Here is a 24,979-nt window from a genome sequence, read left to right on the forward strand (position 1 = left end):
AAAAAAAAAAAAAAAAGAACACATGGCCTCTTTCCTTGCTTGGTACTGGGCCAAAGCAGTTGAGGTGGGCTGAGCTAAAGGCCTGTCACAAGTCAGGTCATACTCAGCTCCCAACCTCTCACAGTCACTCTGAGCCAGACTACCACCTGGCTACGCTACCTCATTCTCCCACTCTGGCACAGGTATAATCATGTTCCCACCCTACCTTCTGGGACCATTCGAAGATAAAAGGCAGCATCTAGAGGAAGCACTTTAACCTGCTACCAGGCAAGCACCAGACCGACCTTAAGGTGTTATTAGAGTGGAGGATACAGATCACAGATGAAAGGGAGTTGGTGAAGAAAGCTTGAATACTACCTCCCCAGGTTGCAGGTGCCCAGCTATTAGGACACAGTGGGAGTTCCTGAGGACAGACCTATCCTGCACCCCTCTGCCCTGCCTCTGACACTACAGCAAGTAACTGCTATGTGGCAAGTCTCTCCACATGGGGACAGCTATAAAGACAGAGCTGCTGTTCATAACCACAGCTCATGCTTTTGAACCTAAGGGCTCTTGTGGAGGAGTGTCAGCTACCACAACAGCCTTTCTCTTTCCAAGAAGCCCTTCCTAGGGAATGGACGTGCTAGCAGACCTTTCTCTGATACTGGTCTCTAAGCTCCACTGCCTTCAAGCAGAAGTCCATTTACAGAGAATCCCGATCCTTGTCCTGACAACCACAGGTTTTCTAAAAAGCCTTTACTAAATAAAAACACCTTCTCTTCACTAACACCTTGGCTAAAGGGCTCTGTATCATTTTCAAAGGAGCCTTATTGTTGGGAGAGCAGTTCAGGCCCAGGGAGAACCAGCAGAGACAAGGTTCAAGCCTGGGGAGGAGCCTGGGGGAGTCTCGTGCCCTCCCCAGAGATGCTTTATTGCGTGGCTTCGCCCGTCATCAGTGAAGAGACCCTGGCCCATGTGAGGAGAAGGGAACACCTGCTCGGTACATGGCAGACGGTTCCCCAGCCACTGTGCAGTCAGATGGGACAGGGTGAGGAGTGGTACTCAGCCCCTCTGTTCCAGGACAGGCCTGGGGTCCCAGCGGGCAGTAAGTAAGTCTGGCACACCAGGAGGAGGCAGGGTTCAGGCCTCAGTGACCTCCATGTTCTGCAGCTGGCTCTCCAGGGTGACCTCTTTTGCTTTCTTCTTGCTGCCTTCATGTTGCTTCTTCTGCTTCTTAGATGGCTCCTGGTCAATAGGTGCAGGCTTCACAAATGGGATCAGCTCTTGGAGTCCTGGGAGGGAAGAGGCTGCTAAGTGACCGGTTACTTCTGTCAAAGCCCACAGACCTCAGTGGAGAATTTAGACAATATCCTTTCAACAAAGGGGTACCCACATGAGAGAGGGACTGCTCTGCTCTTCTCTTCCCGACTCTGAAGTTAGGATCTGCATATGACACCCACACTCGGTTCCCAGCACCATGGGGAGGCCAGAATTATGCAGACTTAGGAAAATGGGGTGCAGATTTCAAAGGGCCCCCTCAGAAGGTGTGAAGATTGAGGACTGTACCTGGCGGCATGAACTCCCTCAACTTCTCTGGCACAACAATGCCCTTTTCTGTCTGGTAGTTCTCCAGGATGGCGCAGATGGTCCGGGTGGTAGCGCACATTGTGGCATTAAGCATGTGGACAAACTCCACCTGGGAAGAGCAGGTTCCACAGGGAAAATTAAAGTCATCCCTCAGCTGCTCTTCCTGATGGCCTGGAATCATCCATTCAGCCATAAGTTCCCCAATTTCCAACTTTGTAAAACTTAGGATTCTTTTTTTTTACTGCCTCTCAGATAACCCTAGGGAGAGACCTCATGTTTGCATGAGTGACAAGTAGGAGCATACAGTATTATCAGAGGATGTGGGGGAAGAAACCACCAGTGTGGCCCCTCCTTTTAACCCATGCCAAACCCAACTCAGGACAGATCAGGGTCTGAAGACTGGGTCATTTTTGTTTTTCTGGCAAAGTCTCAGTGTATAGATCTGGCTGTCCTGGAACACACTAAGTAGATCAGGCTGGCCTCGAACATACAAAGCCTGCCTAAGCTTCTTGAGTGCTGAGATTAAGGGCATGCGCCACCACGCCCAGCTCTGGAGTCTGGGTTTAAGAGAGGAGCTTACAACCTGACCTTCTTGGGCGAAAAGAGGGAAGACATTGCCTCCAACTTGTTCTGTGTAGAGAAACGGAGATTATTCTTTCTCTGGAGTTAAGGAAAACAAAGCCAAAGAGAGAAAAGCTTGCATTACTGTGTAGAATAGGGCTAGGCTCAGGCTTCTGTCTAAAAGAACCCAGTCCTGACTCAGCAGAAGTTATTTCTAGTGTGTTTTGGATCTAGGCTGAACTCATTTTTCTCATGATGCTGGAAACATACACTCCTAGGAATTAGAAACAGAAAAAAATGTGCCCTGTGTAGATGGCCCTGCTGCCCACTTCCCTGGGGGGGCTGACTACCTTGTCCATCATCTTCTTGGTCTGCCCATATCGGATTCGGAGTCGGCGAGCCTGGTAATCCGTGCAATTAGAACAGGAAACCAACTCACGGAAGGCACCCGAGCCTGGGAACCAGGCCTCCAGGTCGAGCTTCTTACTGGCAGCATGATTCAAGGAGCCTATAAGGAAACCCCTAGACTCAGGAAGGGCAGACGGGGTTTCAGGAGGCTCTCTGCAGCAAGCCTGAAGAAGCTTGCACATCACATCGAATCCCCAGAAGGGAAATCACACTCAGATCTCATCACCAAATGCCCCAGGGGAGAAGGGTGTGACATTTTAATGAAAGTGGGTAATGACTTGAACTGAGAGCTATCTCTTCGTGTGGTGCCTCTGCTGGCGAAAGTGATCTGTGAGATGCTGAAAGGGAGAAGAAAGAGATGAGGGCTTCCGTACCTGAGACAATATTCACAATGTGGTATGGAATCCCCAAAGACTGATAGAATTCTTCTGCAGTGGTGATCATCTCGTCAAACATCTCCCATGACTTATTGTCATGGGGCGACGAGTACACGAACTGTTCAATCTGCAGAGAGGGGCCAAGGAGACAGGACAGCAATGAGGGCAAATAAAACAAAGGACTGAAGTGGAGACGCTCTAGCAGTGAGCTTGTCCCACAGCCCCAGGGACAGGATAGGCTGGATCCCAGAGGAGACCAGTTCTCAACTGGACTGCAATAGCCAGGACAATGGAGTCTATGCAGCATCACGTTCTAGTTACTGCAGTAAGCGCCCAACACACACTAACCTAACCAGCTTGTTGTTCAGTCAGCCTCGGGAGGCGGCTACCACCACTTGCTCTCTTTACAGGGGTCACACAGCTAGAGAGTTAAGAAGCCTTGCTCTAGTCTGCACAAAGCACTGCATGCATTCTCTAGGCTCTTCCCCACCAAGAAATCTGCAATGAACAGAAGAGCGGTAGCCAGTGGGAAGGCAGATCACACACCTCCTGGGACGATCTGGATAGGAAAGCACAGGGAACTGGCTCACCCCGCTCCCATGTACTCACCTTCTCAAACTGATGGACTCGGAAGATACCACGGGTGTCACGGCCATGTGAGCCCACTTCCTGACGAAAGCAGGTGGAGAAGCCAGCGTACTTGATGGGTAGATCCTCTGGCCGTAGCCACTCGTCCCGGTGCAGAGCAGCGATGGGCTGCTCCGAGGTGGCAATCAGGTATTTCTCGTCATAGGAGTTGTCATCTGACTTTTCGCTGCCTTTGCCAATCACCTGTAGGAGGAATAACTCGAGGGAAGACTGTGTATGAAGCCCTAGGAAAGATATAGCGATGCCTGGGATGAACACTAAAACATGAAGGCATCAAGTCTGTCTAAAGAGGAGTCCTTGCTAGATCTCAGCACTCAGGAACCTGAACCACGAGCACCCTGAGTTTGAGGTCACCTTGGGCTACATAGAGCACTGACCAAAACACCCTGACACAAACAAACAAACAAAAATGAATGAACAAAACCAAAAACCCAACACTCATAAGTCCTTCTGCCAATGAACAGAAACCAATTCAGAGTGCCAGGCAGACCGAAGCTGTGTTTAATGTCAGAGTCAGCTGATCAGAATAACATTCTGAAAGTCAACTTGAACCCTCTGGTTGTCCAGGTTCAAGCAAAAAGTACAAGGATGGACGTTTCTAGTCTGCAGTAAAGAGTGGAAGTCTAGGGAAGTGGGCTGGGAGATCAGTCCGGGTTTGCAGCCAGTAAAGGGGCTTCTCTTCTAAGCTCCAATTTACATATGTTACACAGGTTTCTAGGGGGGAAGACAAACGGGTTCTGTTCTACACTAACATGGTAGGTACAAAACACATGTGGTTTTTAATATTGAAATTATCTAACATTAAAAACCTGCTGAGCTAGTGACATGACTCAGCAGGGAAAAGCACCTGCTACCAAGCCTGATAACCTGAGTACAATACTCAGGGCCCACAGGGTCAGAGAAAATTATCCACTGTCCTTCAGCCATGGCATGCACAAGTCTCTCCACACCAAGTAACTGTAAAAAGTGTGACAACAACAACAACAATGACAGACCACCAAAACATAAAAGAAAGCCAGACAACTCTGCCACCAGCTAGTTGTGGTGGCATACATCCTGATCCCTGTACTCTGGAGACAGAGAGAGGAAATCACAAATGACTGAGGCCAGCCAGGACTATGCAGGCAGCAAGACTGTCAAGCAAACTTGCAAGCAGAGCATAGGGGCACATTCCTGTAACTCTAATACTCTCTCAAAAACAACAAGCAAGCAAACAAACAAACAAAAGGCAGCACCTCTTTTCTACAGGTACAGACCTGTAATCCTTGCTACTCAGGAGGCTGAGGAAGGAGAATTTAAAATTCAAGGTATGCCTGGGTTAAGTGGATTCGAGGTTAGCCTAGGCAATTTACTGAGACTGTTTCAAAATAAAAACAAGGGGCGGGACTATAACTTGGTGGTAGGGCACTTGCCTTGAGAAGCCCAGGGTTCAATCCCCTGCCTTAACAGTACTGCACAGCACACAGAGAGACAACAAAACCCCGAAACCAACAAACAACTGTGATCAGAAGTACACAGAAAACCAATACAAGAACACAGTGAGCAGGTGGCTGGCTATGTGCAAGCCAAGGACACTGATTTCAGAAGAAATCAACATGTGAATCTTGGACACTGGGCTCCAGAACTGTAAGAAAATACATTTCTGTTGTGGTAGACATGGTAGCATACAACGGGACCTCTACTCCTCAGTAGACTGAGATAGGAGGTTCAGGAATTCAAGGACAGTCCCACCTACAAACAGTTCAAGGTCAGCCTTGAATAAAAAAAAAAAGGAAAGCAGAGTTTAGCAAACTTGCTTCCTTAGTTATAGTGGACTACTGAGAGTATCCTACCCACCATTGCAGAGAACTATGTGGAGGACGCATCATGCCACCATTGAGCCTTGCAGCTTAAAAAGTCATCCTGCCCCACTACTTACCTTATAAAGTTCCTCATCAAACTGGCTGAGCTGGGCCACTTCCTGCATGACCTCTTTCCTCATGAAGAAAGGAGTGTAGATTGGAGTGTAGCCTCGACTCCCCAAGGTACGCAGTGCATACTGGATAAGCGCCTGCTCCAGGAACACCAGGACCCCCTAAGAACCAGACACAGCAAATGGGACTGAGTCTTGTCACCAGCCGAGCCATTAGAACCAAGAGGCACAGGCAGGTCGATGAGACTAGACTGCAACAATAGCCCAAGATATTGATTTTAAAGTGCTATCTTATTTAGTTGGTCCATTAAAAACTCTTGTATGAAAACATTTACAATATTATTTGAACTCAATCTAAGAGACCAACTTGCAGAGGTTTTTTTTTTTTTTTTAATTACTCAATATCAGGTATGAAGAGGATAATCAATATAATTATGTTCAAAATTATGTCTGGCCAGGCGGTGGTGGAGCACGCCTTTAATCCAAGCACTTGGGAGGCAGAGGCAGGCGGATTTCTGAGTTCGAGGCCAGCCTGGTCTACAGAGTGAGCACCAGGACAGCCAGAGTTATACAGAGAAACCCTGTCTCGAAAAAGCAAAAAAAAAAAAAAAAAAAAAAAAAAAAAAAAAAAAGAAAGTCTGGTTTTAGGTGTTTACATACAACTCAGTTTGGGGTGTTATTTAGCTTCAGGAAAGAACATTTGCTCACCTCACTAATAGAAATTTCTCTTAATGCTGGGATAGCATCGTGGTAAGCTGGTAGAAACTTTACTGTTCCGACTGTCCAGAAGAACAATTTATGGGCTCTGTCCCTTTCCTAAGCTGCGTTCGCGCACTACAGTCTTGCCTCCTTATTGCTATGGTAACTGGTATGTACTGCTATTTGGAACTGCATGATGAGTACCACTCCAACTCAATTTCACTCATACAATCACAGGTAGCCATGCCAAAAATCAAAACAGAAGTACCCAGGAGATTCTTAGCACCCAAGGCCAACAGCGCATCTCCGGGATGCCATGTTCTACAGATTCAAGCAGCTGGTGGTAGGGATCCACACCAGTCATCTTACCACCTGGGAGGCTGAACTTGAAGCCAGCTTGGGTGTTCAGTCTCAGAGTCCTCGAACCTCCTCCCCATCCCCATGAAAACAGACCACAGTAAAGAAATTATTCAGACAGGGCACATGGCTGGATGTTTTCTGTGTTAACTTTTACAACACCAGACACATTTGTAAATGTACAATGTTTAAGTGTGCAACATTTCCAAAATTATTTTGCCATTTACTTTTGGAAGAATTCCTGAATTCACATGCCCTCTGCCCCAGTAAATCTGTGCCAGACGCCTACACCTACCGCGGCTTGCGAAGCATGCTGGGTTGACTCAGAGACCGAAGGCTTATCACACTGGGTTCTGAGTCTTTGTTACTTGTCTGACTGTCCAATTACACTGCGCTCCTCAAAGGCAGAGACTGTTCTGATTCAGTCAGCAAAACATATTCATTATGAAGGATCACTGAGTGGCTTTTGTTCTATGGGATCTGGGTAAGCACTCTCTTGCCTCAGAAAGAGAATCGTGTCTAATTGCCGCGCGTTCACAAGCAGGCATCGGGTTCAAGTAGAGGATTTGTGAGCCTCTTCAAGCATGATCATGCTTCTCAGCATTTATTTATTTATTTATTTGGTTCCTTCTGCGTTCTCTACTGGTTCCAGACGCTTACCTTCAGGAAGTACCCCCGACTACCAGCCACCACAGCTCCCTTTTCGCCTTCAAAGCCATCCACCATCACCACCAGGTCCACATGGGAATACTTCTTTCTGACCGTACAATCACCCCAAACGCGCTCTACTTTGTTGTCTGCATCCTGAGGGAAGAAGGGGGAAGGGGCACAGAGCAGAGAACAGCAGAGCCTTTGAGTGCATCCATTAAACCAAGCACCAGCATCGGGTCTCCTGTACAACCAATGGGGAAGGGAATTCGCTATGTGACAGACAAGTTACAAAGTCACAAAAGCAGTGCCAGTCAGCAAACTTGGAACCCTGATTTGCTCAGAGACCTATAGCATATTCTCTCTTTACCCTTTTAAATGGCTTTCCAAAAACCCTGCCCAAGAACCTGCCTCTGACAATTGGCATCACCTGGGGTACGGAGGAGAATGCAGGACTTTTTCTTTGTGGGCTCTCATTGGTCTCTGAGCCACACGAGGGTGGGCTCCAGGCCCTGACCTCGGTCTGCTCAGGCTCCAAGGCCTCCTCGTACCCCAGCCGGCAGTGAGTTCAGTGTTCACAAGGGAATGAATGAAAGAGGCGCAGATGGGCCCTGCCACTGCTGGGGTGTCTGGGAACAAAGGCTGGGCTCAGAGCAGCTTTGTGCTGGGGAAGCTCCCGCTCAGCAGGAAACTTTTATCATGCAGATTTCCCTTCAACCTGCAGCTTCCCAGTGGGGTGTGGGTGAGGGGTTAGGTTGATTTAACAGATCCCTCCCACAGGACTTACTGCTACCAGGGGCAACAGGCCATGGAGGACAGCAGCCCCATTTAGAAGAGACTTCTGGGCCGGGAGTCTCCTCCTACCTGCTGTCTCTGCCACTTCCCAATCGGGCAGGGATCTGACTCCTGCAATGCTCAATTGGTGGGCAGAGGGAACACACAAAGGCAGGCTTTTCTGACTGAGCGCCAGCCTTACGTCTTTCCTCCCACACCGCCTGGCAGTCAGGGAGGGGAGCCCCTGCATGGCCCAGCCCCACCTACCTCATCGTTACTAATGGGCACAGAGGGGTGCAGAAGGTTCCCAATCTCTCGGAGGTTCTCAAATCGCTCTGCTTCCAGCTTTATCCGCTCCCCATCACACTTCTGGATGGCTTCATCAATGAGGAGTCGGACTTTTTTAATTTGTGAGACTTTCAGGGCCTGCAGAAGAACAAACCCCGAGGGCAGGGCATCTTAACCGTTGTCCTCTCGTAACAACTCACTTTTTTTTTTTTTTACTGGAGGAGAGGTGTATGAGACATAATAATTGGGGCCTAGAATATGCTAGACAAGCACTCTACCCATGATATCATTTATAAAGTGGACAAGGAAGCTAAGCACGGTGGCTCATGCCTTTAATCCCAGCACTCAAGGCAGAGGCCGGTGGATCTCTGCGTTTGAGGCCAGCCTGGTCTACAAAGTGAGTTCCAGGCTAGCCAGGGCTATACAGAGAAACCATACCTTGAAAAAAAAAAAAAGCAAAAACAAAATACAAATAAAAGTAGAGGAATGGTAACATGTACCTGCTGATTCTAGCAACTAGGAGGATTATACATCCAGGCCAACCTGTGCTATGCAGTGACACTGTCTCCAAAACAACGCACACACCTGTAATCCCAGCATTTATTAGGTGGAAGAATCAGGAGTGTAAGCCTGAATTAGAGTCTGAAACTAGCCTGGGCTCTATGAGACCCTATCTCAAAATAACAGTAAGTACTAAATGGCAAATTATTCTACACTGGTGAAATGAGCCAATTCAAGATGAATTGAAGTTCTGAAAGGCGGGTTTATTAGGAAGCTGCTCTCCGGCAGGTTCGATGGTTCTAGGGAACAGAGGCCAGGGAGGTCTCCACAGAGAGGGAGATGGAGGGGAGGGGAAAGACAAAGACAGAAAGAGCGTGTGCACATAGGGAGAAAGAAAATGCAGAGAGAGGAAGAGAGAAACTAAAATGTCTGGATTATATAGGAAGGAGCTTCTGGGGAGGGAAGCCCAGCCCCAAGGCTGGAAAATTTAGGGGTGTGCCAGCCATGACCTGGAACAGGCAGGGACTGAGGGATGCTGGGAGAGCATTAAGATCTGGTCCCCTCTGGTATGTTCACCTCAGCCCCTTTTCCCAAGTCTAAAACCCAACACTAAAAATGAAGGCATTTAAGAACAAAGGTTGACTTAACAGGGCAGACAGTCTTGCCTTTTAATCCTTAAGCATTTTCCTTTTCTTTCAGGAGGCAGAGACCTGTAGATTGACCTTCATTCCCTGCATATGCATATAGAGAGAGCCCAGGAGAAGGATCCTGTGTTTTCCCTTAACTTATTTTCTAGATTGAACCAGTTTAGCACTCTATTATGTATTCCCATTCAAATTTCTCCAGGAAGATAACTTTACGAGGACCAAGAGACCCTGTCTTACGTTTGTCTTATATCCCTAAGTGTAGATGTTTCAAACTGTGCTCTAATTTCTCAGGGGAACCCTTACCAAACCCAGCTAGAGGAATGAGTCCCTAGCCCAGCCCTCCACGCACAGCAACTTTACATTTCTGGTTTACACTCTTGCAGTGTGCTAAGGATTTCAAAGAGCAGTTTGGTGACAAACAGAAAATTACCACCCTGAAACCGCTGCTTAACTAAAGTAAATTGAGAAATCCCCTGCTTTTGTGAAAGAAAGCAGAAAATGGAGCTAACATAAACCAACTAGGTCCGTGCCTTTTCTTTTTTTCCTTCTCTGTCCCTCTCCATCTCTCTCCTGTGACTAAGGAGTCTCAGGGTCAGAGGGTAACAAAAGCAGGGAGGAACAGTCCAGCACAGGATGGAGGTTTCCATGCTGATGCATGGATACAGCTCCAGCTCTTCCTTCCTGTCCAGGAATGAGGTTACCACAGGGACAGAGTCATCTCAGAAAAGGAGAGAAACTTACAGCTAATGTGTCTGCAGTGAGGTCATCAAAATTCAGCACATCCTCTGGGACGGACTCGTCATCTCCCACTGGTTCTTTCTTCTGCAGGGGGAAAGAAAAGGCAATTTGATTAAGATAAAAATTCTGACATTGTTTTATTAAGTACACGCCAAAGTAACACATCCTATAAGCTAATCACACTGTATTATATTTAGTAAGCTGCAACATGTAGAGACATTAGTTAGCTGAAAGCCAGAAATCAAAGTTTCAAGTCCTTATTTCTCACTTCTTCCTTTCTGATCCTGGTCAAGTCAATAAATCTGTCGGGTAAGAGCATTAATATCATGAAAGTAAGAACAGCTTTTGCCACACAGACCCATCAGGGAAACCACGAGATATCAGGGGGGCAGAGGGAGGAGGACTACTGTGAGATAAAGACTAGCCTGGTCTATAGAGCCAGTTCTAGGGCAACCAGAGCTATATAGCAAGACCATGCCTCAAAAGAAAACACAAAACAAAATCAATGTGGCAGTCAAAGCTGGCCCTGAAAACGAATCTTGTTAACACTCTAAGAACAACCCCAGCCATAGCTAAGGGTTAAAAATGGATCCGAGGTCAGGAAAAGGAACAAGCAAGTCAAGACAACATGATAGAATGCAGGAGGACTCCCTCCCTCCCTCCCCCCCATGTCTGTACTCATTACTTGTTAGTCTGTCAGATCATCACTTCTGATCCCCATACATAGTCAAACACTTAGCAGGCACTGTCTGTGAAGAGGATCCAAACAACACTTAGCTGGGGGTACATAGGATACAAAGATATTCATGCCTAAGGGATCTCTAACCTGTAAATGATTAGTCAGCCTGAGTCTGTAGGATTAAAACTGCTATTGATATCCATTTTCATAGCCAAAAGTATAGCAAAAATACTGTCAAAGGATGCAAGATATCATAAACAATAATGTGCCAAAATTCCAGGTCGGACTTCATACTACATCCTTCATGCCTATATATGTGTATAAATGAAGCATATTCCAGTCTCCACGGACTCCTAAATACATGTATTCATGTAATAAGATATTTTAAAGAGCTAGGCAGTGGTGGTGCATGCCTTTAATCCTAGCACTTGGGAGGCAGAGGCAGAGGCAGGCGGATTTCTGAGTTTGAGGCCAGCCTGGTCTACAGAATAAGTTCCAGGATAGCCAGGGATATACAGAGAAACCCTGCCTTGAAAAACCAAAAAAATAAATAAATAAAATAAAAAAAGATATTTTATAGGCTCACTGGCAGAGTGCCTAACAAGATATAGACAGCATGTATGTGTTCCTTTCAAAGCAGGACTATATACTAAGACAAAGATCTCTGCAGCCTGGTGGGAAGATGCCTTCCTGCCAATACAGGTTGGGCCCATATAAGCAGCAGAAGGGATAGCTTGCTGGGAATGAAAGATGAAGCCACCACAGGGTCACCGGTAGTGCCTCTTGGTGCCCTCCATCCTTCCCTTTCTTTTTAAAATAACTTCTCAGCCAGGCAATGGTGGTGCACACCTAATTTAATCTTAGCACCTGGGAGGCAGAGTCTCTAAGTTCAAGGACAGCCTAACAGAGTGAGTTCCAGGACAGCCTGGGCTACAGAGAGAGAGAGAGAGAAAGAGAGAGAGAGAGAGAGACAGAGACAGAGACAGAGACAGAGAGACAGAGACAGACAGAGACCCTACCTTGAAAAACCAAACCAACCAACCAAGCAAATAAATAAATAAATAAATAAAAATAATTTCTCCCTGGTAAGAAATTGAGTATCGCAGATGTTAGACACAGAGTTAGAGTTTCACTTAAGCTAAGTCAAGATGGAAGAGCTCGGCTCAAGCTCTCAAGCCTGTGAGTTCTCTTACCTTCATTTTCTCGCCAATAGTCTTGCTGCATAGATTCTTCAGCTTGTTCAAGTTGTCTGCCCGAAATCTGCCTAAAATTGAAAACGCCATATGTCAACAAAGCACACATCATCAAGATACCCTCTGACCGTGGTTCCTCCTGCAGACGCTCTGTGCTATGAGTTAAAGTCTTGGTCTTCAGTTTGACAGAATTTGAAGGTGGCAGACCCTCTGAGAGCTGCAACCTAATGGGAGGTCACAAACGCTAGCATCTCGCACCAAGGGCAGGGAGATAAGTTTATCTTTCCTCTTTCTCTGCTTCCTAACTGCCACAGGTGAACAGCTGAGGTGAATGAACGGCCTTCTTTCTTTTTTTAGACAAAGTCTTGCTACACAGCTTTGGCTGGCCTAGAACTTGTTGACAATCCTCCTCCTGCCTCTGCCTCCCAAGTGCTGGGACCATGGGCAGGTGGCACCATATTTGACTTCGTCCATCTTTTTTGTTTTTGGTTTTGGTTTTTTGAGACAGGGTTTCTCTGTGTGGCCCTGGCTGTCTTGGAACTCACTCTGTAGACCAGGCTGGCCTCAAATTCAGAGATCTGCCTGCCTCTGTATCCTGAGTGCTGGGATTAAAGGCTAGCACCACCACACCAAGATCTTCCATTTCTTTGAGTCTTCTCAGTTAACTGTTAGTAACAAGGAGTCGATTGGTGCCGATCTCTGCTTAGACCACGAACATCAGTGGACCGAGACTGACTACAGTAGGAAATCCCAGGATCTGGTAACAAGGAAAAGGCCAGGCTGGAGTTGAAACTGAAGTACCATAATCTGGGGCTGGAGAGATGACTCAGGGGTTAAGAGCACATACATCGTCGTCTATGGAGGACGTAGTTCAGTTCTCAGCACTCACACCATGGAGCTCACAACTGCCTAACTCCAGCTCCAGGGGATCTAATGCCTCTAACCTCCACAGGCACCTACATTCACATCCACATAGCATCCCACAGACACGTGAGCATGTGCACACATGTGCAATGTTAAAAATAATACAATAAACCTTGTTTTAACAGGCACCATATTCTACACATCACCAGGGCAGCACAACCGAGCTACCTGGGAGATATGTCTCCAAAACCTGCCCAATTATCCTAAAGTCCACTTACAGGAACTACGGAATACTCTTCCAACGGCTATTTATACATACAAACAGCGCTCATCTGTTTATCATATTCAGTGGTCTTGCTAAAGTTAATGAGTAATTCCAATTCTATACATTGCAATCAAGTCATATGCAAATCATGAGTTTGCTTCTGTCCCAATCTCTGTTTCTTGCACCACAGCATAAGTTCTGGAACCTCCACCAAGAAGTAATAACGGCCAGGCGTGGTAATGCGATCTGACTAACACAATGCCCAACTCTACTTATAGTCAAAATGGAGACAGGTCTGGGAGAGGTCGGACTGTAATCATACACTTGGGAGGTTGTGGCAAGCCTTCATATTGCTCACAGAACACCAGCCCTTATAACAATTTTGGAAAACTGCTTTACAGTAGCTATGTGCCACCACCGATCCAATTTCCACTCTAGGGCTTGTTGGCCAGCTAGTATAACCCAACGTCACTGAATAGTTCAGTGTTACTGAAAGACCAGATGTCAAAAAAAAAAAAAAAAAAAAAAAAGAAAAAGAAAAAGAAAAAAAGCAGACAGCCAGACAGTGGTATTGCACACCTTTAATCCCAGCACTTGGGAGGCAGAAACAGGCAAGTCTCTTGAATTCAAGGCCAGGCTGGTCTACAGAGGGAGTTCCAAGGCAGCCTGGGCTACACAGAGATATCATGTATCAAAAAAAAAAAGAAAAAGAAAGGAAGGAAAGAAGGAAGTAAGGAGGAGAGAGAGAGAAAAAGAGAGAGAGAGGGAGAGAGAGAGAAAAGAAAAAGAAAAGGGAGGAAGTCTGGTATAGTGGCATACTCTTTTAACCCCTCAGCTGAAAGGCTGAGGCAGGCTGATCTCTCTGTGTTTAAGGCCAGCCTGGTCTATACAGTGAGTCCCAGGGCAGTCAGGACTAGAGAGACCCACTCTCAAAAAACCAAATCAAATCAAACAAAAAACAAAACACATACATACACACAAAAACGTAGAGAGTGACTAAGAAACCCAAGATATGTGACCTTTATATGCATGAGCACACACGTGCATGTGCACACACATACACACAGCATACAAACATATGCTTTTAGTCCCAGCACTCTGGAGGCGGCCTGTTGTAGAAGAAGAGGGAGAGTATAGACAACAGTCAACAACTGAGGCATGTGTCGCAGTGGTAGCACAGGAGGTGGATGACCTGGGGCAGCACACACACGTGGAATACGCCCCAGAAGTGGAAAGCAGTCTGAGGACCGTGATAGGTTAGAGCAGAGTGGAGGCCATCTGCGGTTGAGTGAAGGATGAAGATAGGGAGCCAAAGAAGAACTTGGAAGTATGTTACGCATTAAGGCTGTGTGGTCCATTGTGTAGTCTTCAGCTAGATATATGTGATGACCACTGAGCATTTGAAATGTAGTAAGGCCTAAATGAGACTGTGTATAACAAACATTAGATTTTGAAGACCTATAAAGAAGAAAGAAAAGAAATTTTGCTATTTCAGCAAATCTGAGTATGGATTAATGTGGATCTTAATATGGTTAATCTCGAAACACACAATTTTTGTATTGGCTTAAAGAAGACCTTGAGGAAACCAAGGTGTTTAGAATCTAGGTGTAACTGCTTTGTATTCTGTGATAAAGGAGGGTGAAGTGGCCCTTCACACCTTCCACCCTGCCTCTCATTAGCACACTGGCAAAGATGGCCTGTTTCTGACTATCCAGACAAGCTTGACTCAGCTCTACACAGCCTGTGCACAAGCTTGAGGTAAGAGATCTTCTGAGGCTCACTCACTACAGGCACTTCTGGCCTCCTTTGCGGTTTTTTTTTTTTTTTTTTTTTTTGGAGTCAGTATTGTATCTGTGACTCACACCCTAGACTTTTCTAAGACAAGAGTGTAAGACTTAGGCCTGCAAACCCAAGGATGAGATCAGCATTGCAGAAATCTACGAGGGACTAGAATAAAAAGGAGAGTGATTTGAAAGCTCTTCTAATTGTTGGGAAAACAAAAGGGCCAGGGCCTGTCTTCAATTCATAAGGAGAAATCTCATTCTCTGATGAGGATGCATAGTACATTCCAGAGGACAGAATCCCTAAGGTTGGCTGCATATTTCAGACACACTGAAATCAATAAGAATCTCATCCTTATCCTCTAATCCGAAGTTCAAGATGTGAAAGAACAGTAACACAACATATCAGAGTCCACCATGACCAGCCAGGGACTCCTGTGATCCTGGCTAATTGGGAGTCTAAGGCAGTTAGATCACAAGTTCAAAGTCTGCCTGGGGTACAGAGGGGGTTCAAGGCTACTTTGGTTCCTTAGGGAGACTTTGTTAATAAGTATCTATAGAGCTGGAGGGACCGCTCCTGAACTGCCCAGGTTTAGTTCCTAGCACCCACAGGGCAGTCACAACCACCTATAACTCAGGATCCAAGGAGACCCAACACCCCCTCCCCCACACAAGCTCTTGCTCTGTATGTGGGATATACATACACACATACACTTAGGCACACATACATAAGATAAATAATTAATTTTAAATATCCACAGCCAATTAAGCCAACGAGATATCTTTCATCATGGGGACCTGGTGTGCAATGGCTGCAAACAGCATCCCTCCTTGGGAGGGTATGTAGTCGGTGATTTATTGGATTGCTCTAAGAGAAATAGTTATCTGATGGATGTTCATGTCCCCGACCTCATGATGCCCCCAGTCTAGATTGTAGATAAGCATGCAGATTGCAATGTTAGACCTCAGGACAGTGGTCAGGTTCACACTGGCCAGATCATGTACAACTGTACCATCTTGCAGAATAAGGCACATGTGATGGAAAGAAACCCTACATGGGGTCAGTTCAAGTTCCTTGCTTGCCAGAAGATCAACATCTCAAAGTAAGACTTCACCTTTTACTGCAGATGAATCTGAAGACCTGGTAGCTGAGAGGGACCCCAGTGACTGGTCCCTTAAAATGACAGCCTAGCACTAGTGACAGCTTCCTCTGTGTTGTTCCATTCCAATAATCGTGTTCATTAATGAATCTCATATCCAATCAAAAACTAAAATGCTGATTTTTCTCCCCTTAGAAAAAAGTAAGAGGACGCTGGACATAGTTCAATGGCACAGTACTGGCCTGACCTACTGAAGGCCCTGGATTTAATACACAGCCCAGCAAGAATAATGATAATTTTTCGAAGTACCTTGGACATAGATCTTCACACTCGGGACAAATGTTTGTCACACTCTTACCAAGGATGAGGTGTGCGGCCAAGGATTGAAACATTGTCTGTATTTGCATATGTGTTTATGTCTGTTCATGATTTTTAAAACTTACAGGAGCCACCGTTTTAGACTACGCACCTGTACCCCGCTCCAACAAACCATATTAAAAATCAAAATGGATAAAGCCCATGTTAAAGTTCCACTGTATCTTACCATCTTACTGGGGAACTTAAGTTGACTGACTGATCTGCTTTTTGCCTTTTGATTCTACTTTCTGCAATGAGGATCTATAAAGCCAACGCCTTCTGCTCAGCTCATTGAAACATATTAATTGTTTTTGTAGAATTAAGTGTTGCCGATTCTAAAACTGACAACTGGGTGTGGAGCCTTTAATCCCCAAACAGAGAGGAAGGTGGACCATGTGAGTTTGAGGGCAGCTGGGGCTGCATTGTTATAAAAGTTGAGACAGTCTCAGTCTCAAACAAAATTTAGAAAATAAGGAAGCCTAGCTGTGTGAGAGTATTTTCCCAGCTGTTCAGGACACTAGAGCAAGATTGTCAGTTTAAAGATAGAATAGGCAACATAGCAAGAACCTAGCTCCAAATAAATAAATAAATAAATAAATAGATAGATAGATAGATAGATAGATGATAGGGTTGTGCATAACTCAGTGGTAACATACTTACCTAGCATGTTCTTAATCCTAGGTACAAACACTGTAACACACATACACATACACACACACATACATACACACACACACACACACACACACACACACACACACACACACACCTTTAAGCCTGCTGTGGTGGTACACACTTGAAATTCCAGAATAAGGGAAGTGTGAATCAGAATCAGTTTAAGGCCAGCTTCACTCCAAAGGGACTACATGAAAAAAGTAAAATATTTCCCTTTTATGTGCATTTCTTTTTTTTTTTTTAAGATTTATTTATTTTATGTATCTGAGTACACTGTCTCTGTCTACCGGAAAAGGGCATTGGATCTCATTACAGATGGTTGTGAGCCACCATGTGGTTGCTGGGAATTGAACTCAGGACCTCTGGAAGAGCAAGTCAGTGCTCTTAACCGATGCGCCATCTCTTCAGGCATTATGCATTTCTTTAAAAAAGATTTTTCTCCATCTACCCCTCTCCAGTTCCGCTCAGGGCCCACCTACCTGTTTCTCTCCCAACTTCTGGTTCTCTTTTTCATAACTGTCAATAGTTCCTGGTCTGACTGGTGCTCACCACCTTTGAAGCCAGGTGTGAGAGCACAGATCTGCACCCTCAGCTGAGAGGAGAGGACTGTTTGGGCCCACTGAGTTCACACTAGCCTGGACAAAATTGCCAGGCCTCACCTCGAAAACAAATGCTCACTTTTTTTTAAGTTGTTTTTAAATGCCTGTCTACACTATTGATCCCTAAAGAACCTACTAATAATCTCTTCAGGTAACGGTCAAAATTTCCTAGATGTGTATATTATATATAAGAGACCACTAACATATTTAAAGTCACATTAGTCAGATTGGATAGATACAGAAATTTTGATATTCCTGATTATGATTCAAGGCAAGGTACTCAGAACACCTGTGTTTAGTTTTTGAGGCAGAGTCTGCTGGCCTTGAAATGAATATCCTCCTGCCCCCGGTTACCTTGTGCTAGGATAATACGTGAATGCCACCAAGTCCACCTCAAAGTATTTTCTTTTTCTTTCTTCCTTCCAAGAGAGGATCTTATTATGTAGCACTGGCTGGCCTGTGCTATGTACTCACTATGTAGACCAGGCTAGTCTCAATCAAAGAGGTCCACCTGTTTCTGCCCCTAGAGTGCTGGGGTTAAAGGTAGGTACCCCCCAAGTAATTTTTTATCTTAAACAAAAAAGGGGGGTTCAGTTTAGGCCAATTCAAAACTTTAGATCTGCACATAGACTCAGACAAACTACCCTACTAGAGTACCTGAAACATACAGAACGAGTAAACAACTGTCAGCTAAGCAAATACTTTTTAATACCCAAGAAGCTTTTTAACAGGAAAATCAATGTCCCCAAAAGATAAAAGCATAACACCCAGATGGGTATGGTGGCACACACCCTTGATCTAAGCACTCCAGAGGCAGAGGCAAGTGGATCTCTGAGTTCAAGGCCAGCCTAGTCTACAGAGCAAGTTCTGGAATAGCCAGGGCTACAGAGAGAAAGAAATTCTGTTTAGGGGGCTACGGGGGTTGGGGGAAGACACTCTTGGATAGCGCGATTGCCTTTGCAGTGCTCTTAAAAACCAGGCTCTCAGCTGGTTGCAGACCTATTGCATCAGACAAAACGAGTCACATGTCTTTGACAACATCCGGTCTGCTAGGTGATCACTCCAGAGGCACACTTGAGCAGAAGATTCCAGGGCTTCTTTTAATTTCATGAATGATGCTGGGTCACTTCTACTCTGCCAACGTCTTTTCCAGAAAGCTACCACAAATCACAACCATCCTCAGTAATTACAAGCTTTTTCTTGCCTTTACAGCACCCCTCCCTCTTATCTGATCTAGCACGGTAAAGCCTGATTCTTAAAGGTATGCCCACAGGGTTAGAGAAATAGCCATCCCGAGCTTCGGGATCACTGCATTTAGGTAAGAGTAGCCTCCAAAGTCCCCAAAGGATTCGAATGGGGTGGAGTAATCCTAGAGTGCTGCAGAAGTCACTCGATCTGAGAGAGCAGCCTTTGATCCCATCAAAACAGGGAGGACTACGCTGGGTTTGCTAAGGATGAGTAAAGCGCTGGGAACGACCGTAACGTATGGAAAAGAAATTCCCAACCCGCCCCCAAGTAAAACTCCAGCTCTGGCTTGCTTGTAGCCACGCAAGGGCCTGACAGCTCTCCCTGCGCGTGCGTGCTGCTCTTTCCTGAGGCACTGGCGGTAGTCAGTACAGAGCACGCGCGGGGAAGGACCCGGGCCGCGGGAGCTGCAGGGAGAAGGGGACAAACCCGGTTCCCAGCTTGTTCTACGGACAGGTAGCGTTACAGCCATCCAGTCCCGGGAGCATCTGACAAAAGCTGTAAGCTGTGACCTCTGAAGCGATGAGGGATTCAAGGGATACCGCGAGCTCCTGGTACTTACATCGTCGCCACTCACTGTCTGCTTTCACCAGCTGGTCCACCAGCCCCGGGTCCTTGAAGCGCTTCTCCTGCGTCTCTCGGATGAGGGCTGGGTCCCCTCCTTTATCCACCCGAAACAAATCCAGGTCCAGCACCATCCTTCCACCTCTCGAGTTAACCCTAAGAGAGGACTGTACCGCAGTAAGCGGCGGGTGAACGATGCACTGCGCCTGCGCGCTGACCTGGTCTCACTGCGCAGGCGCGGGGCGGCCAGCGGCGGAGGGGGGCGGTGCCTAGCTCGCCGGAAGCCGCAGTGTTAGGCGGGGTCCGGAGGGAGTGGTGAGAAGTAAAAAGGGCGTAGCCTTCTGCCTGTTGTTTCTCTTCCGAACTCTTTTCCGTAAGGCCTTCTGATCACCCCCCATGAAATCGTGAATGCCTCAGGTTCCTCTTGTTGAAGGGAGTATCTCGATGTGGACCGAAGCTGACCTGGAAGACAGTGCACTTTGCAGATGCTCTTATCTTGATACCAGAGCACAGCTACATACTCACCCAGTTACCTACCCTCAAGATTCTCGACCTCTGGGGCATTGTCTTGATACAGGGTCTCACAGTGTAGCTTTGACTAGGTAAACCTGGCCAACCTCCAACATGTTGGAATTAAAGGTGTGTGCCATTTCCCCCTTTATTTTTCTTTTTTTTTTTTTTTTTTTTTTTTTTTTTTTTTTTTTTTTTTTTTTTTTGAGACAGGGTTTCTCTGTATAGCCCTGGCTGTCCTGGACCTCACTCTGTAGACCAGGCTGGCCTTGAACTCAGAAATCCGCCTGCCTCTGCCTCCCAAGTGCTGGGATTAAAGGCGTGCGCCACCACTCCCGGCTATTTTTCTTTTTATACTAGCCCTACCCTACAACAAACCTTTGCCAAGCCCCCCTGAGATGAAAGGACAAAGCTAGAGACCCTGATGGACTTAATAAACAGAGATACTGAGGGAGTCTAGGAGGCAGGGTAATCGGCGCTTGCCCCGTTCCGGTCTCCTACAGTTTTGGCTACAATTTTGTGTTTAAAACCAGGGGAAGAAGGGCTGGGTGTCAGGAGATGAGTCCGCGTGATGAACACATCTCTCTTCTCACATACCCCTCCCCCAAACCCAAAAGACCTTTGTAAGTAATAGTAGCTTATATTAATTTGAGCTTTGCCAGCTGTTTTATAATCACATTCAAGTTACTCTTTGTTTTATTTGTTGAGACAGAATCTCTCTATAGGCTTGGCTGTCCTGGAGCTCACTATGTAGACCAGGCTGGCCTCAGAGATGTCTGCCTCTGCCTAGGGAGTGCTGGTATCAAAAGGATGTGCCACCAAGCCCGACCTACACTCTCCTGTTACTCTTAAAGTGAGAAGACCTTGCTTGAAACTACCTCCCTTGGCTAGATGTCGTAGTGCATGCCCATGATTCCATCCTTTGTGACAGGGAGCAGCAGGTACATAAGTTCAGGGCCAGCATGTCTCAAAAAAACAAAACCTAATCAGGCTTAGTAGTAGATACCTTTTATCTCACCGGAGGTAGAGAGCTCTGTAAAGTCAAGGCCAGCCTGGTCTACATACTGAGTTCCAGGCCAGCCAGAGCTGTATAGTGAGAATCTGTCTCAAAAACAAAATACGCATACAACCAAACCAAAAACCTATCACTCTCATACAGTAGAAAAAACATTAGCTGACACGGAACCCACAAACCTGCTCTACCCTTCTGTGACTTCTCCTAATCCTAAATAGTGCACTTTCCCAAATATCTCGTAGCCAGAAGGCTGGAAAATGGAACACAACCGAAAGAAATTATAATAACAAATGTTAAGGATAGAGAGCTGCAGTCTTTGCAGAAAACACATGAAGACTGTCATCAAAATGTTGGGGTCACTGAACCCCTGTGAGGGCAAGATCTGTGTAATCTCAGGTATGAAAACAATGGCAGGTGCTTTGGTTGGGCGGGGCATAGGGAGTGCCTCTGCACCAGTCCTTTATAGTGTAATTCCAGAGATCACTTTGATTTTTAGTTCTGGAATTTGAACCTAGATCTCCCTTACTTGTTTGTTTGTTTGGTTGGTTGGTTTGGTTTTTTTTGAGACAGGGTTTCTCTGTGTAGCCCTGGCTGTCCTGGTACTCACTCTGTAGACCAGGCTGGCCTCGAACTCGGAAATCCGCCTGCCTCTGCCTCCCAAGTGCTGGGATTACAGGCGTGTGCCACCACCGCCAGGCCAGAGATCACTTTGAAATTCTGGCCTCTCAAAAACAAAACAAAACACACTCTACGTATTTTTTTTTACTATTAGTTTTATTATTAATTTATAAAAACCTCTCTTTGGGCTGAAGAGAGGGCTCAGCAGATAAGAGCGACAGTTTACTGCCAAAAGCAATGCCTTTCTGTCCTGGAGGCAAGCTGGAGGTAGGGCTGTGCAGGAAGCCTGTCCATATCAGAAAGTCGCTTTAGGAACAGACACATTCCTGAGTGTGCTCATGTTACTGAGCCAAGGCTTCAAGAGTCCCAAGAGACTAGCCAGCCACTCAGTACACCAAAGAGACAGTCGCCACAAAGATGGAGGTTTTTCATCAACACGATCACTTTTGGGAAGAACAGAGACAGATCATAGAGGTTTCTTATCAACACGATCACTTTTGGGAAGAGCAGAGAGATGCGTCCAGTAACCCTCAAGTCTATCTCCAAAACTAACGGGAACAGGGGACTTAGCTCACCTATAAAATCACATACTCAAGGCCCTAGTTCAGATTCCAGCACTGAAAAAGGAGAGAGATAGGGCAAGAAAGGCGAGAGAAAGGAGGGTCTTGGGGTCTGTTTAAGGGACAGAGACAGAACAGGTAGTCCTGGTTAAGACCACAGCTCGATTAGTCATTATCTCAATCTGGTTCTACCAGGTACCCTGGAGAGGTTGCGATGTCTGTTCTCATTTGCCCAGAACAGTCTGGTTCTGATGGTACTATGAGGCCTGCTTTCTGGGGCAGCCTTATCTTTGAAGATAATCACCCTCACCCGGTGGGGGTGGGGGGTCTCTTCTGAGTCTTTCTGCAGCTGCTTGGAAGTAGTGCGGGTCATTTGCCATAAAGATGTTTATCAATCATTTCTGTAATTCCTGGAACCCAAGGTAACTTCAAAAGAAACTCAAGAGGGAAAAATATTTAAATGGACAGAGCCAAAGACAACTGTATGGAATTAGGCCAGAAACCAGTGCTCCCCATTCAAACTGTTTTGTTTTTATTTGTGTGTGTGTGTGTGTGTGTGTGTGTTAAGGACAGAGTCTCAAATTCATTGTGAAGCTGAGGATGACCTTAAACTCTTGATCCTCTGACCTCCATCCCACAAGTGTGAAGACTATAGATATTCCCCACAACCACACATCTCCCTCAGTCAGTTCAAGGCAGTTGTTCTTTTTTTTTTTTTTTAAGATTTATTTATTATATGTAAGCACACTGTAGCGGTTTTCAGACACACCAGAAGAGAGCATCAGATCCCATTACGGATGGTTGTGAGCCACCATGTGGTTGCTGGGATTTGAACTCATGACCTTTAGAAGAGCAGTCAGCACTCTTAACCGCTGAGCCATCTCTCTAGCCCAAGGCAGCTGTTCTTAACCTGTGGATCACAACCCTTACAGGGGTCTCATGTCAGATATCTTGCATATCAGATATTTACATTACTGATTCATCGCAGTAGCAAAAATACAATTATGAAATAGCAACTAAATAATTTTATGGTTGGAGGTCACCACAACATGAGGAACTGTGCTAAAGAGACAGAGAACCAGTGGTTTAGAGAACGCTCTCCTGAGCATGTTTAGTGTAAGGTCATAGTTCAAGAAGGAAAATGGGCTGGCGAGATGGCTCAGCGGGTAAGAACACTGACTGCTCTTCCAAAGGTTCTGAATTTGGATCCCACCAACCACATGGTGGCTCACAACCACCCGTAATGAGATCTGACGCCCTCTTCTGGTGCGTCTGAAGACAGCTACAGTGTATCATGCCAGAGTGAGTGGGGTTGGAGCAAGCAGGGCTGTCCTGAGTTCAATTCCCAGCAGCTACATGATGGCTCACAGCCATCTGTACAGCTACAGTGTACTCATACACATAAAATAAATAAATCTTAAAAAAAAATTTTGAAGAAAAAAAGAAGTAAAAATGATGCATACATTATTGCTAGGGGTATTTAGCTGAAGGTTGTGGAACATGTGTTCAAAAGTTAAAATGGTGGGCTGGAGAGATGGCTCAGCAGAACAGAGCAATGGCTGCTCTTCCAGAGGTCACAGGTTCAGTTCCTAGCACCCGAATGGCAACTCACAACTGTCTGTAATTCCAGTTCCAGGGATGACGAGACTGTCTTACAGATATACATACAGGCAAAACACTAATGCACATAATTTTTTTAAGGTTAAAATGGTGAGCAGAGAAAAGTAAAAATAAATTAAATAACCTAAAATACAGCGCTTTCTGGGAGTGAAGAGGGCACTTTGAAGGTGCACTGGTATGGGAGTTTGGCCCTGTTCACCCCTGCTCACGTCAAGGGCTAACAGGACTCCGGGGGAATTCTCCTGCCTTCCAGGTAGATGGGACTACAGCTTTACATCACTGCACCAAGCTAATGTGATTTAAAAAAAAGTCTATTGTCATTTATTTAGTTAACCAGATGTGCATGGCTGGGAAAAAAAAAATCCTAGTCAGCAGAGAACTACCATTGTGGTGAGGCTACAGTGAGTGACTGTGGCCAGAAATAAATGTGGCAGCACTCTCTCCCATAATGCTAGTGCTTAAGAAACCTAAGGAAGAGAATTGTAAATTTAGAGATAGCCTCGTCTACAGTGTGTAAGCTAGGCTACATAGCAAGATTCTGTCTCAAAAAATAATAAACAAGAGTTCCAGAGTGGTGGCGTATAGTCTTTTCTGTTAGTCCTCATTATTGCAAATAGGTAACTTCCAGGTGCCTCCACTGAGGACGCGGGGCCTTAAGAATTCTCAACCAGGTTACTCTGAGGCCTTTCTTCAGCTTCTCTTGGCTTTGTGTTCTTCTTTCTTTCCTGGATTTCCCAGTGTTTGACTGGCTCAATAATGTCACTTTCCTACTAGAACAACGCCTGCAGCCCTGGGGAGATTATCTAAACAGACGCTCCCTCTGCCTGCTGCCTTCCAGCTTCTGGGAGGTGTTTAACTTCTGGAAATGCCCCTTCCTCTCTCCTTACCACACACCATGTTCCCCTCCTTGCCTTGAGGGCCTTCTTTGCGCAAGCTCCTTTTAGCTGGATTTCTCTTCCCCTTCTTTGCTCTGACTAGCTTTTCCTTCTCCTGGGAAGCCGTCTCCAGTGCCATCTGTCCTGTCTCCCAGACTGGTTAGATACCTTTCTGGATCCCCAAGACATTTGGGTCTTATTATTTTGTTTTAATTTTTCAAGACAGGGTTTCTCTGTGTAGCCCTGGCTGTCCTGGAACTCACTCTGCATACCAGGCTGGTCTCCAACTCAGAAATCTGCCTGCCTCTGCCTCCCATGTGCTGGGATTAAAGGCA

At 46.0% G+C, this 24,979-nt stretch overlaps 1 protein-coding gene and 1 non-coding gene across 3 annotated transcripts; one reads left to right on the forward strand and one right to left on the reverse strand.

The window, feature by feature from the left end:
* Positions 1–851: 851 nt before the first annotated feature.
* Sars1 (seryl-tRNA synthetase 1) lies at positions 852–19,665 on the reverse strand. 2 transcript variants are annotated; one of them, XM_031375193.1, is made up of 12 exons: positions 19,445–19,658; positions 11,997–12,067; positions 10,128–10,208; positions 8,218–8,376; positions 7,189–7,332; positions 5,479–5,634; positions 3,522–3,743; positions 2,910–3,039; positions 2,478–2,635; positions 2,155–2,226; positions 1,546–1,675; positions 852–1,271 (listed from the first exon to the last, which is right to left on the reverse strand). In XM_031375193.1, exons 1-12 carry the CDS (start codon positions 19,578–19,580, stop codon positions 1,120–1,122), a joined length of 1,611 nt encoding a protein of 536 aa, XP_031231053.1. In that variant the 5' UTR covers positions 19,581–19,658; the 3' UTR covers positions 852–1,119. The 2 variants fall into 2 exon arrangements, with proteins under 2 accessions (XP_031231053.1, XP_031231054.1); XM_031375194.1 differs by lacking the exon at positions 2,155–2,226 and having other exon boundaries at positions 853–1,271; positions 19,445–19,665.
* On the forward strand, positions 15,662–15,793 carry LOC116094534. Its single transcript, XR_004120176.1, has one exon. It is a non-coding gene; the product is annotated as a small nucleolar RNA SNORA70 (small nucleolar RNA).
* Positions 19,666–24,979: the final 5,314 nt, after the last annotated feature.

The sequence above is a fragment of the Mastomys coucha genome, unplaced genomic scaffold, assembly GCF_008632895.1.
Source record: "Mastomys coucha isolate ucsf_1 unplaced genomic scaffold, UCSF_Mcou_1 pScaffold16, whole genome shotgun sequence".
Taxonomy (NCBI): Eukaryota; Metazoa; Chordata; class Mammalia; order Rodentia; family Muridae; genus Mastomys; species Mastomys coucha.

Excerpts from the sequence above, each read along its gene's own strand:
- Sars1 (XM_031375193.1), bottom strand. The coding sequence starts at position 19,580 with ATGGTGCTGGACCTGGATTTGTTTCGGGTGGATAAAGGAGGGGACCCA. Across the intron at positions 3,744-5,478 it reads TTGATGAGGAACTTTATAAG|GTGATTGGCAAAGGCAGCGA; the intron begins GTAAGTAGTGGG and ends TTCCTCCTACAG. Across the intron at positions 1,272-1,545 it reads GAGGGAGTTCATGCCGCCAG|GACTCCAAGAGCTGATCCCA; the intron begins GTACAGTCCTCA and ends CTTCCCTCCCAG.